This window comes from Chelmon rostratus, chromosome 4 (assembly GCF_017976325.1).
Source record: "Chelmon rostratus isolate fCheRos1 chromosome 4, fCheRos1.pri, whole genome shotgun sequence".
Lineage (NCBI taxonomy): Eukaryota > Metazoa > Chordata > Actinopteri > Chaetodontiformes > Chaetodontidae > Chelmon > Chelmon rostratus.
In genome coordinates, this window is record NC_055661.1 from 8,247,727 (window position 1) to 8,260,795 (window position 13,069).

General features: G+C 42.9%; 1 protein-coding gene across 1 annotated transcript; it reads left to right on the forward strand.

Moving 5' to 3' along the window:
• The first annotated feature begins 1,791 nt into the window (after positions 1-1,791).
• slc25a24 (solute carrier family 25 member 24) lies at positions 1,792-12,889 on the forward strand. Its single transcript, XM_041934772.1, has 10 exons — positions 1,792-2,450; positions 3,889-4,015; positions 4,118-4,205; positions 7,235-7,346; positions 9,474-9,632; positions 10,031-10,183; positions 10,429-10,536; positions 10,939-11,106; positions 11,251-11,401; positions 11,661-12,889. The coding sequence occupies exons 1-10, from the start codon at positions 2,271-2,273 to the stop codon at positions 11,840-11,842; spliced, it is 1,428 nt and encodes a 475-aa protein (XP_041790706.1). The 5' UTR covers positions 1,792-2,270; the 3' UTR covers positions 11,843-12,889.
• Positions 12,890-13,069: the final 180 nt, after the last annotated feature.

Genomic DNA, 13,069 nt, shown 5'->3' on the forward strand with positions numbered 1-13,069 from the left:
TCAATATTTACCTGATATCTAGACAAAATAGTTTTCCTTCTGAAGTAAGCGTTGTACATTCTAAATATACTTAGATGTTATTGTTTATCCCCGTAATCTGGCATGTTCTCATTTGCACTGCTGGGTCATGTGGATATCTTCATGACTGCTATGTTTCCATTGGACACACCAATAGCCAGTAAAACCAAGTACATTTACTTAAGTACTGTACTTAAATACAAATTTAATGTACTTGTACCTGAGTACTTGCATTTTATGCAACTTTATACTTCAGGTACATTACTTTCTAAATATAGATTATTATTACAAAATATAGATCAACAAACACTGTGAATAATTATATATCTATATAGATTAAACAATCCAACATGATTGCAATTAGTCCAAACTTTATCAGCTCCACCATTAAAGTGATGTACAAATGAATGCATAACTAATTATAGTCCAGCAATATGGTATACCAGTATGTGATTCTGATGGTAATTTAGTGGTATTTTGAACCGTATACTTTTATACTGAATTTTGGATAGTATTTTTGCACTCTATTATTGCAGTTTTTACAGAAGTACAATATCTGAATACTTCTTCCACAACTGAGACACAATAAATACTACTGGTGTTTCTTAAACTGAGAGTTTGAAAGCAATGCACTTTTAAATTTAGTTGTGCAGCAAAGTCTGCATCATCTATTTCTAATCCTTTCTCAGTGCCTCTGAGAAAGTTTTTTTTTTTTGCTTTTTACAATCTCTTTTAATTATAAGGAAAATAAAGTTGCTCATAAGTGTAATAAATTCAGAAATATATTATCTTAACCTCTTACCTTCTCCCATGTAACAACACATACTTTATTTCCAGGGGTATACAACCTAAGTGTAGGCGTGAAGTTTTGTTAAAATCTGATTTTTCTGTGAGTTTTATCACATTTTGACTGCAACGGATCCATATCCCTTTCATTTTGAAGTAAGTGTGGATTAAACGGATGTACACTAATGACAGCTGCTAGCTTGATTGGTGTTCAACCAAGCCCGCCTCCGCTCTCCGTCGCCCCCTGGCGGTCAACCAGAAGAACAACAGCTCTGATTGACCAACGTAACAACAACAAAGTGAAACCAGCTGCTGTTACGTAATATTTGTCGCCACCCAGTGGCAGAATCTAGGCGCGTGAGCTGAGCATGTCAAGCCAGTTTCTTTTACTCTTCATTTATTTATTTTTGAGGTAGAAAACCTCATCACATTTTCTTCATTTATGATAACTTTGTTGAACAGTGAGCCATTATGATTCTTACATATGAGTGAAATAGTAACACACGAAAATAACTACATTCAACAAATCCGTCAGCCTAAATCATTCTACATAGCAGTGTGTGTACATGGTTACTCCGGCGTGCATTTCATTAGATGTCCCGTTTCACAAATTCCTCTAAAGTGACTGCAGGGCATCAACTCCTCCCCTTCCTCTCCATCTTCATCTCTGCGCCTCCCTTCAAAGCAACGCCCCCTTCATTAAAAAGTTTTGGGGAAATGTTTTGCCTGGATCAGCTGCCAGATTCTTGCGGCTATGAGTCACTGTACCCAGTCAGACTGCCATCGACTACACAGTATGGAGTCCATTATGGGGATAGGGAGTATGCCGGAGATCTATGTATGAACATGTATGCGTGCGTGCGTGTGTGGCGCGGGGGGTGGGGTTGGGGTGGGGGTTGGTGCACCACGAACCTTAACAAACGTACGAAAAAGCAGAGTAAAAGGTTGGAGAGGTGGAGGGCAATTGTTTATTGACAGCAGCTTTCTTACGCACCGCATAAGTGGACACACCAACCATGAAATGACAAAAAAGAGGGACTGTAGTTCTTGATGGAGGGTGTGTCCCTAATGTCTGTGTGCGCGTGTGTGTGTGTGCGTCCGTGCGCGCAGTAAAGGAGGAGGTCTTCTCAGGCAAACCGATCCGGCTCTCTCCACCCTTCTGCTCAGCGCTGCCAGCCGACCTCATCCGCAAACAGTCCGCCGTAAACCTACAACCGATCACTCTCAGACGGCTCACATCTGCACTGCAGCGACTTATGAGGACTTTTCTACGACTTGTTTTCCGAGCTGCACTGCGGAAATCGCTCTGAAATCACACGGGACCATCCTGCTGCTCCAAACCAGAAGTACCAGCCACAGGAATCTGTTTACGCGCGCGCGTGTGTGTGTGTGTGTGCGTGCGTGCGTGTGTCCGCGGCAGTCTGACTGCTTGTCTGCGTGTGTGAGTCTTCATCCTCGGTTCAACAATGTATCAAGTGGCGAGGAAGCTGTTTTTCACGGACTGCCGGTGCGCAGAGGATGCGTCCAAAACGTACGAGGATTTGTTCGCCAAGCTGGACTCCAACAAGGACGGCAGAGTGGATGTGTCCGAGCTGAAGGCAGGCCTCGCTGCCATGGGCATCAAGACTGCGAGGGGCGCAGCTCAGGTAGAGTCCTGCATGCTGCCAGCGGCACATATGATAGCTTTGCAGGGAGAGAAAGTGTCCACAAACACTCACCGTGGTGCGCAGGCCCGTCAGGGACTAACGAAGCGCACTCAGTCAAGCAGTGTCCTCAAGTAACCTTTTGACACTTCATTGTTTGCTTCACTTCAGCACTGCAGCTAACAATCATTTTCAGTATCATTTAATCTGGTATGGCTCTGGTCGATTAATCGATTAGTTTGCACATTGTCAGGGAATAGTGAAAAAAGGGCTCGTCTCAGCTTGTGACCGGTAAATCGTTACCATACAAACAAGTTAAGTGATGAATGCAGCAACAGGAGGACTGTCCTTCATCCATCAGCTGCATCGCCTCAAGGCGGCCTGACTGTCATGTCTGTAGTTCCACAGCTTCAGTCCAGGCTGAGCTCCTGGAAATGTGGCTGCTAGTCATCTTGTACTGTGGCCTCTTTCAGGGAGGCCACAGCGGCTGTTCAAACACTTTCCTCAGATCCGAGGAATAAAACTGATAGGGTGGATCGTTTTGTAGCCGTTCTGGAGCTTTTGATCACATCCCCATAATCTTCATGGGCAGATGCAGTTTGCCCAGTTGTCATGGAATTGCAGATGTTTCATTTGTTTGTGTTCATAGACTTAGGTTCAAAGTTTATTCTTCACTTTGCTAACTGGAATTTCTCACTTTCATGCACATTTTTGGACTTTTTAAAGTCTTTTTTTTTTTGTTTGTTTTTTTAAAAAGTGCACCAGAATTTCTTTAACTGTCTCAGAGTTCAAGGTGCAGCTGAGCTTTTTATCGTGGGCTGTGACTCGAAGAGGAAGGTCCCACCTCTGCTGATCAAATAGCCTCACATTCCTCAGGCTCATCAGTGAGACTTCAGTCCGAGCTTATGTATGCATTATGTATGAGTCAGGAAAAAAAGGGGAGGGCGAGGGCGCTGCAGTGCGTGCCCAGGTGTTATAGAAGAGGAGCCCCACCTATCCATGCAATCATGTGATAATTATATGATAACGAGGTAATAAACATGTGCGCTGGTCTCGTTCAGTCAGTGGTTTCCTCCATCAGCACAATAATTCATCTCTTGAGCGACTGTAGGACAGTCCCCATAGTCTTTACTGACATAGCGCTTTACAAAGGAATGAAAAGTGATCAAATTCTGAGGAAAATTATTAAAATCAATGCAGGAAATATGAATTTGAAGGAGAGCATAGAGCATGAAAGCGCAAGATAATGAGAGGTGGCTCGACCCGTTAAAGGACTGTTCAGATAAAGTAAAGAAGCATGTCTTTATGGGATTCTGCCACCAACTGGCAGAACGAGGCGACGGCAGACGTAAACAAAGCCTCAGTTCTCCCACCAGCCAATCAGGAGGTCGCACACACCGACAGCCAACAGACTCTAATGCTCATGCTGTGTTCTCCACAGAAAATCGTTGCCTCCGGAGACCAAGACAAGGACGACGGGCTCGACTTCGGCGAGTTCACCAAGTATCTGAAGGAGCACGAGAAGAAGTTACGGCTCACCTTCAAGAGCCTGGACAAAAACAATGATGGTATGATCCAAGCAGATGCTGGGGATTTGACATGCGTGGCGGTCATGTTAGTAGAAGGGGATGTGAGAGGTATGAGGACTGCTGTGTTCTTCTTTTCAACAGGTCGAGTAGACGCTATGGAGATAAAGCAGTCGCTCGCCGATCTGGGACTGGACATCAGCACAGAGGAGGCACAGAAGATCCTTCAGAGGTATTTCTGCTGATTTTGCAGCTGCCGTTAGTTCAGGAACCTTTCTGTGCTCTGCAGACTTTGTCGAGTTAAACGTCTTATCCTGGGACCAGGGCTCATGATATTACTCTGTTGAACAGAGTGAAAGGAAGATGTCGAAGGTGGGGACCAGTGTGAGGGACTGATAACCAGTTCAGCCTGTGCTTTGGCTGGGAAGTGGGCCGATGGCTCATGATAATAAGCTGGCAGGACGTCTGACTCAGTGGGACAGAGTAAACTGACATGTAGGAACACGATCGTGAACGGGAGAGTTTTCTCTGAGGCTTCAATACAAGTTGACCATTAAACCCATTTTTTACTGTTAGCTCGCTGACTCTGGCGAAGAATAAAGTAAATCTAAAACTGTAGCGTGTAGTCTAAGAGAAAATGATCTGCTCCATTTACACCAAAGCCAAGGACGCAAAATACAGTTTTGATGCAATCCCAGTTTTGTAAGTGTAACATTCACTTCCCTGCACCTTGTACTTAAAAAACATACCTGTGCAGAGTTTAGGAACCCTCCTCTAAGTGTTAGTGTCAGTGGCCTAATAAACAAATGTTTTATGCACATAAAAAGTTCTTAATGAAAATGTAAAACTGAGCTCTTTTGCTTTGAGTGTTACATGATGAAATATTCACATCTTGTGTGAAGTGTCACTGTTATTCAGAGGACGTTTCGGCCGTCGGGCCTTCTTCAGGAGCCACAGTCACAGTGAGACCGCGAGACCGAGGCACTGGTCATGTTAAACAGGCCTAACCCTAGTAACACACCTGATGGTGATGAGATGCTCATGTTCCACCACTAGGGTGCGAGACATCACCAAGAGGCCTTCATCGACATGAGGAAATGACACTTCATCACTCCTGAATATATCTCAGAGAGGAAATACGATGGTTCAATTGAACAAAAAGTGCTGCTACTGTGTCATTCATGTCATCCATATTCATTGAAGACTCGCCCCTTCCCTGCCTCTGACTGGCTCCAACCGTAACTTTTTTCTAACCCTAACCATCTCACCACTCCTCTCGCCTGAACCTAAACAAACAAGCCAATCAGAGGCAGAGTAGGGCGGGTCTTCACAGAATTGGAGTGGGGGAAAAATCAAGTGGGAAAGACGAGCTGTTGCACCTTAATTACCTGCGCAGCAGTGCATCAGGTGGAAGAAGAAAGCCTCTGGGTTTGTCTCTTTTCTAATAATGGACAACACTGCAGAGTAATGCTCACATTTGGATGACAGGAAACATGAGCCTGATACTCGCTCAAAATGTTCTGGCGTCACTTTCTGTGATAAAAGTTCAGCACAAGTCCGTGCCAACGGTGAAATCTAACCAAAACAGATTTTTGGTGGCAGTGAAAGTAAAATGATGCAAATAGAACATAAATTGCTCACCGGAAGTGGGTATAATAGAAAAGGACAAAGGTGTGAAGAAGCTTAGTTTTGCTCCTGCAAATATAGAAATGAGAGAGCAAATGAGAGAGAGATGGTTAGACTGAAATGTATAATAACACCTCTCTAGATTTCTGACATTTATATTCTGATGTTACAGTTTGAGCTGTTGCAGAATATTTCTCTGCTTGCAGGAGCTGAGGCTTCAGCAAACACATACTGCTGGATATTAAAGCTATATTAAGAGCTGGGACAGATATTTTAGATGGAGCTAATAGTCGCTATGAGTGGAGCAGCTGCAGGCCTGTAGCTATATTCCACATGCCTGATGCTAAAACAATAAAAGAATTTAATAAAAAACGTACCATTGCAACGTGTTGTGTGTTAGCAGGCAATGGTAATAGGCACTGTATGGTGGATTGTGTCAAACACACTGAAAGTTCTTGGACCTGCTGTGTGTACAGCCTGAGACTTGGTACACTGTGCTGGGTCTTGTCCAAAAGTGCATGTTGTTCTTTGCTCTGCAAGTCAGGCCGGCTTGATGCAGCGAGCTCTGCAGCATGTCCTGTATTTGCATACACAAAGCTGGATGCAACAGATGTGCAGGAGCAGACTTGACAGTGAGATCTAGAGAGAGAAGTAAAGCAGGAAGTGAATCATGTCAGTGTGATTCAGACAGAAGGTTTGTTAGAAAACCGCAGAGGGACTGATGAGTGCCAGCCAGCTGAACTGACAGGGAGGAAGGAAATTAATGAAAGACTGACACTGAGGGTGGACAAGGACAGATTGTAGATGACACCAAAGGTGGAGGAGACACATAGTTTCCTTATTTTAAGACATTTCTTTCAGAATATCAAAAATAAGATCAGTAATACATCAGTTATGCTAGTTATGCTATTTTGTATTCTGATTTATTCTGAAATTGGACTTAATGTAAAAGCTTTTTTATTGTTATAGTTGCCAGTTCACATGAGTTGTGACCAAACTCTGGGTTGCATGCTCCCACATCACTATCTGTTGCTATTAGGCAAATGTCTCTCTCGCTCTTTCTGGCTAGTAAGGAGGAACTTAATCCGTCTAGAAAGTGAATGGGATTTGGAATAGAGTGTCAGCACCGTTTGATGGCTTGACAGTATGATGTGATTACATGGTCGGCACCTTAAACTCCTATATATACGTACATATACATATGCATATACAGTATATACATAGCATGCAAAATTCCTGAAAATTCCTTTTTTTTCCTAGCGCCCAGGAGTTTAAGGTGTCGACCATGTAATCACATCCTTCTGCCTTCAGCTCCTGTAAGCCTATTCTGCAGTTTGTCAAATATAAAAGGCAAAAATAGGATAAATTAAATCTATTGTCCAGCCCTCGTTGGTGTTGTCTGCTTGTGTTTCCCCGTACATTTAATTCAAATCATAAGTCATTTCTAGCCCATATGAGCCAATAAGTGAGCCCAGCTACTTGACTCTTAATCTGTTTTTATGCTACATTCATCTTTTTTTTTAACCAGATTAAAATCAGATTAAAATCTTTTTCTCGAGGACTTTAGGTTCAAAATTTACATTAAATTACAGAAAATCTGAGAAGTTGTCAATGTCTTCTGTCCTTGTTGCACAGTATCGATGTGGATGGCACCATGACTGTGGACTGGAATGAATGGAGGGAGCATTTCCTGTTTAACCCAGCCACCAACCTGCAGGAGATTATCCGCTACTGGAAGCACAGCACGGTAAGGGGAGGGCGGGACTCAGGAGCTATACTGTGTGTGTGTGTGCGTGTGTGTGTGTGTTTATTATTCATTTGAAGGAAGAGTTTGTCATGATCTTTTCTTGGAAAAAGAGGTTGTTTAGAAGTGGCAAGGAAACAGTATTGCACAAGTCACTTTATTGTACAACACTGAGTACGACTTAAGAGCCTTCTCTCTAGAAATGTAGTCTGAATTAATGATGAACATTAAAATGAAACACAATATTTCATCTCTTTTTGCAGCGAGTCAGACTAATAAAGAAATTTCAGTCGTATGCTCTTGGCCGTATAGAAATATTCTTGTGCTATGGTTGCATGTCAGAGGCACGTCCACTTCCAGTCAATGGCTAATCTCTGACGTTAGCTGCCTGTCTTCGCTGGCACAACCTCAGAGGTTAAATAAACCCGTGGCTGCTAAACTGAGGCAGAGATAAGCTAATTTCAGTCTGACCTAAGGTAGGATTAGCTCAGTCAGTGGGGTTGGGACAGGTTGATGGGAAAGACAGTGAGTCTAGAAGAGGAGCGAGGCAGCTCATGAGGCACTGGTGGTAACATCTATGGCAGTGAGAGCTTCCCACCTCCTCCAGTTTTCACGCCGATGGTTACTGGCCACTCTGGATTCGGCTTTTCTGCCCCCAGGCTGGGATTGGATCTGCAGACCCTCGACCTCTGTCCGGCTGCTTTAGTAGAATCGTGTGATCAGTCTGAGAATTAAGGTTTAAGGGGTACTGTATTGAACTGGACCAGCGGCTTTATCAAAGGCTCAAGATGGCCGTGGCTCTGCTGCAACCCCAGCAGCTGCAGCAACAGAGAAACTGGTTTTTCATCGACTTTGAAGATGACGGGGCGATCTATGAGGTGGAGGTGGACATGGTAGGTTCGTGCGTTTAGCCTCTCAGTCCAGGCTGTCAGGGGCTCATGAATGAAAAGTTGTGTTTTTTCAGTAGAAACAGATCGATTCATCACATCACAGACACAGAATATTGGTATGGGTTTATACAGTATGTCAGCCCACAGATTACCAGAACCTGCAGTACAGAAAATAAGTTTAAACTCATTTAACAGTGTTTCCATTACGTTCTTTGTCCACTAGGGGGCACTTACAAGTGTCACTCACTGCATTTCTTGCTGGCAATTCTATGTTGACCAAATTTGAGGGTTCCTTATCAAAAACGTTTGTATAAACAAATAATATTGACTTAGATATTGTTGTTGGATTTTCCAAACTCTCAAATGCTGACATCAATTTTGTCCTCAAATATCCATTATTGGTGGACTCTACAGTCACACTGCATAGACAAGTCATGAGGAGGCCACATACTGGTGTGGAAGCGATAAACAGCTGCACCGATGCCAAACAGCAGCCTATAATGTTCAGTCTTTGTTGAGACTATGGGTGGAAGGTGTGATTTTGGGGATGTAGTTGGTGGTGGAGCAGAATGAAACTATGTCGTAAGGTGTTCCATAACATTCTGCACAATGAGTCAAACAGCCACAAAACCCCCTGAGAAATAGCATTAAATCACCACATATTAATAAGTCAGAACATTATGAGATCCACAAAGGCAGGATGTCTTGCTCTGATATTATTTACCGTTTTATGACACAGTACAGATGCTCCTGTTGTTTTTGTCCTGCATCTACATGGGGACAGATTTGGTTCCATTTTCCAGTATCAGCTCGAGTGTTAAGTGATAAGAAGACACTGAAGTATTCTGTGCACAAGGCAATACGCTACTATAAATAGATCACGAATATCAATACAAGCCTTCATATCACATGATGATCTGCGCACACGTTTTTTAATTTAGATTAGAGTGTTACTGAAACAACAGGTTTGGAATGTGCCGTGCAACCATGTAATTGATCTCACTGCGTGGAGCTGTAGTTACGTAAGATTTTTCGGTGAGGACGTGGTGCTTGTCCGGTCCTGCCAGGCATTAAGCTCAAGGGGAAGCTGTGCAATTGACTTAAATGATCTCACATGCTGGCTTCCATGGAATCGAAATTCGTTTGAAACGATACAGAGCTCCAGAGGAAGTCAAACTCTCACATCCAACCCCCCGACGTGTGTTTTTGCTGTGATTTAACCACTCTGTGTTGTGTGTAGGTGCTGGACATTGGCGACAGCCTCGCCATCCCAGATGAGTTCACAGAGGAGGAGAAGACGACGGGTCTGTGGTGGAAGCAGCTGTCAGCGGGGGCCATGGCAGGCGCCGTGTCCCGCACAGGCACCGCCCCGCTGGACAGGATGAAGGTGTTCATGCAGGTGCGTCAAAGCTTCTACATAAACATTTTGAACAATATTCTGAATGAATTTGTGGTTGCAGCGGTCATGAGATTTGCTCTTTTAAGGCCGATATAACTTTCAGACCTAACAAAAATATGCTGTAATCAAAGCAGGGTGCAGAGTATTCACTGAATCATGGTGGTATGTGCATAGTAACATGCTTAAGACTGTGCCATAAAAATAGGACAATCCCACATATCATAATATTTCCACACAACAGAATTACAGTAGAATGTGGAGAAGCAAAAGTCAAAGTAATTCTGTCATTCAGGTGGTTAGCCGTTCTTAATAGTATTTTATATGCTGCCTTTGATACAGTATAAACGTATTCCCTACTCAAATACTGGCTGACATTTGCAATGTGTTTTCATTTTCAGGTTCATGCCTCCAAGAGCAATAAAATCAGTCTGGTCGGTGGTTTTAAGCAAATGTTAAAAGAAGGAGGCTTGACGTCTCTGTGGAGAGGAAACGGTATCAACGTGCTGAAGATCGCCCCTGAGACGGCCATTAAATTCATGGCCTATGAGCAGGTAAAGCCACTTCACTGGTTACAGTACACACCAGGCTTTGTGAGAGAAGCATTGATAGACTATTTTTCTGCAGCATGTTACTGTTGATTGACGCTTTAATGTCAAAGATCATAATATCGATGTGTAATAAAATTTATGATGGCTCCCCATGATGTACTTTCAGCTGAAGCTGCTTAGTACTGACACCAACAGTCCTTTTGTCACCTTTTGTGATGATTAAGGGTCATTTTGCTGTGTTTCATTAGTATAAGAAGCTGCTGTCCAGTGAACCAGGGAAGGTCAAGACCCACGAGAGGTTCATGGCTGGATCGCTGGCTGGAGCCACAGCACAAACTGCCATCTACCCCATGGAGGTGAGCACAGGTGGAGGCGTTTACAGGTGTATCTGTATGCACTGTTTCTTTAATGTCTGAGTGCTGCCGTCAGGTTAGAGAAAATGCATTTTCATACACTTTTGCGGATGATAGATGTGGCTAACAAAATTATCCTCTGAGCATAATTTCCATCCTAAATAAGCCCAAATCCTGGCTTCTGTCCTTGAAGGTTGAATTTGGAACAAACTGAGACGTTTATTTTGATTTTGTGAGCTGCTGTTCATTTAAATCTGAAGCGCACACATTTAGCTTCAGAGCGGGAGAGACAAGGTGTATTAAAGACTGAAGGATATGCCCTTATTGTTTATCTTCAGCTGCTTGCTGTCAGTAAAACTGCTGCCTGGTAAAGATCGGCCTCACTGATAATCTGCGTCCTTTCAGGTGCTGAAAACCCGTCTGACCCTGAGGAAGACCGGACAGTACTCAGGGATGTTCGACTGTGCCAAGAAAATCCTGAAGAATGAGGGAGTGAAAGCATTTTACAAGGGCTACATCCCCAATATTCTGGGCATCATCCCCTACGCTGGCATAGATCTGGCGGTGTATGAGGTACGTGATGATGAATCAGTCTCATGTGGAGAATTTACGCACAACTGTCATTGAAAACTCTTGTTTAGTACTATAGATGTCAGTATTTTGATTTTGTGAAAGATAACTAACACTCCTTTCACACACACTCCCTGTCCTCACCAGAGCTTGAAGAACCTCTGGTTGTCCCAATACGCCAAAGACACAGCCAACCCCGGCATTATGGTGCTGCTTGGCTGTGGTACTATATCCAGCACATGTGGCCAGCTGGCCAGTTACCCCCTGGCTCTGATCCGCACCAGGATGCAGGCACAAGGTACAGGGAACCAAACCTCATTCAAAATTTTGTCACATTTTTATTTTGCGATGTTGAGATTTACCCAGTGCTCCCATGTTCTTGTCCAGAGGTACTTAGATTAAGTGTAGTAAATGATTTCATATTAATTATAATGATTTTTTGTGAATTTTACAGCTTGTTCAAAATCAGTTTTTACAGGTTTGATCCAAAGACTAAATATGTCCATCTGATGGTGTTTGGGACAGAAGTTAGAATTATTTTTAATTTCTCTTCTCAGCTTCAGTTGAAGGGTCAGAGCAGCTTCCCATGAACCTGATGGTGAAGAAGATTGTGGAAAAGGAAGGCTTCTTTGGACTTTACCGTGGTATCCTGCCCAATTTCATGAAGGTGATACCGGCTGTCAGCATCAGCTACGTGGTGTATGAGTACATGCGGTCTGGCCTGGGTATTCAAAAGTAGGCCGCAGAGTCGTCTGTGGCCGTGTTGAACGTTAGAGGATGTGGATCATTTTGCGTTATTTCAACCCGTCGTATAAAGAACTTGTTTACCTGTAGGTCACCAAAGTCTGGACTCAAACTGCTGCAGATGGAGCCATTGTAGAAGTTTTTCAAGTGATTGCAGCACTTTGGCTGAACTGTTGAGCCATTATATAAAAAAAGGAAGCCTGCAGTGCTCACATAGAGCTGCTAATGATTAATCTGACTTCTGCAATGTTTTCAACGGCATGTTGTTTGTCCAGCGTGCGTTTAGGATGCAGCCACAGATTTACACTAACTGTCAGTGTCTGGGCCCAGTTTAGGTCAACTGACCTGCAGTTTAATCAACCAAAGAGGTGGATATTAAGAATTAGAAAATCAAATAACACTGGTTAGAGGCTAATTTTGATCTAAGACCTTTTTTTTTGTTGAATTGGGTAGAAATGTAATTTTTATATCAGTCACTTGAGGTATGGGTCCAGTTATGCAAATACACCATACATGTCACATGTTGTCCTAATATTTGACCAAAAGGCACCGTATTGCACCAATACAAAAAGTGAAGCACTTCCTGAAGTGGATTAACACTTTTTTTTGCTACCTTTATCAAAAGTAGACCAAAGGTTGAAAATTCATCTTTACAATTACAGACATATACACATTATGTCGTTCCCAGAATATTGTGTAACATGTTACTTGTGAGTGGGGAGCAGTTTCACTGAGATATCTGTGGAACCTTATGAAGTGCAATACTGTATTTAGTGTTCGGTGATTCATTCTGTTGTGTTTGAGACAGGTTTGGTGTTTTTGGATTGGTTTACACCCCAGTGTTGTTGGTTTCCCAAAGGTCTCTTTTATATCGGATGTCATTATTGCACATTTTCAGTGAGTTTGGTGAACAGGGGAGTAATGTGCCTTATGTGCTTTTTGTCAGATATCTGTGGACTTCTCCACCCTCCACTTTTTCTTGCCTTTCTTTTCAATATTTGGTTAATTAGATGCTGGTGTTTACATTAATAAAACATTTGAATATAAAAGCGGGATGTTTTGGGTGTGTTTATTTTAGCCTACTATGGCTGAAATATAGTTGAATTTGAAAGAAATGTTCATCATAAATGTGTGGTGCAACAAATCAAGGCAAGGAATGAGCCAGCTGTAATCTCAAAACGTCTTAAATCTGAAAACTTGCTGCGTAAACCAAAATGTATCC

What these genes read in the sequence shown, in the direction of transcription:
- slc25a24 (XM_041934772.1), top strand. Translation starts at nt 2,271, where the DNA reads ATGTATCAAGTGGCGAGGAAGCTGTTTTTCACGGACTGCCGGTGCGCA. An exon ending in GCTACTGGAAGCACAGCACG is followed by an intron (nt 7,347 to 9,473) that starts GTAAGGGGAGGG and finishes TGTTGTGTGTAG; the next exon opens with GTGCTGGACATTGGCGACAG. An exon ending in GGATGAAGGTGTTCATGCAG is followed by an intron (nt 9,633 to 10,030) that starts GTGCGTCAAAGC and finishes TTTCATTTTCAG; the next exon opens with GTTCATGCCTCCAAGAGCAA.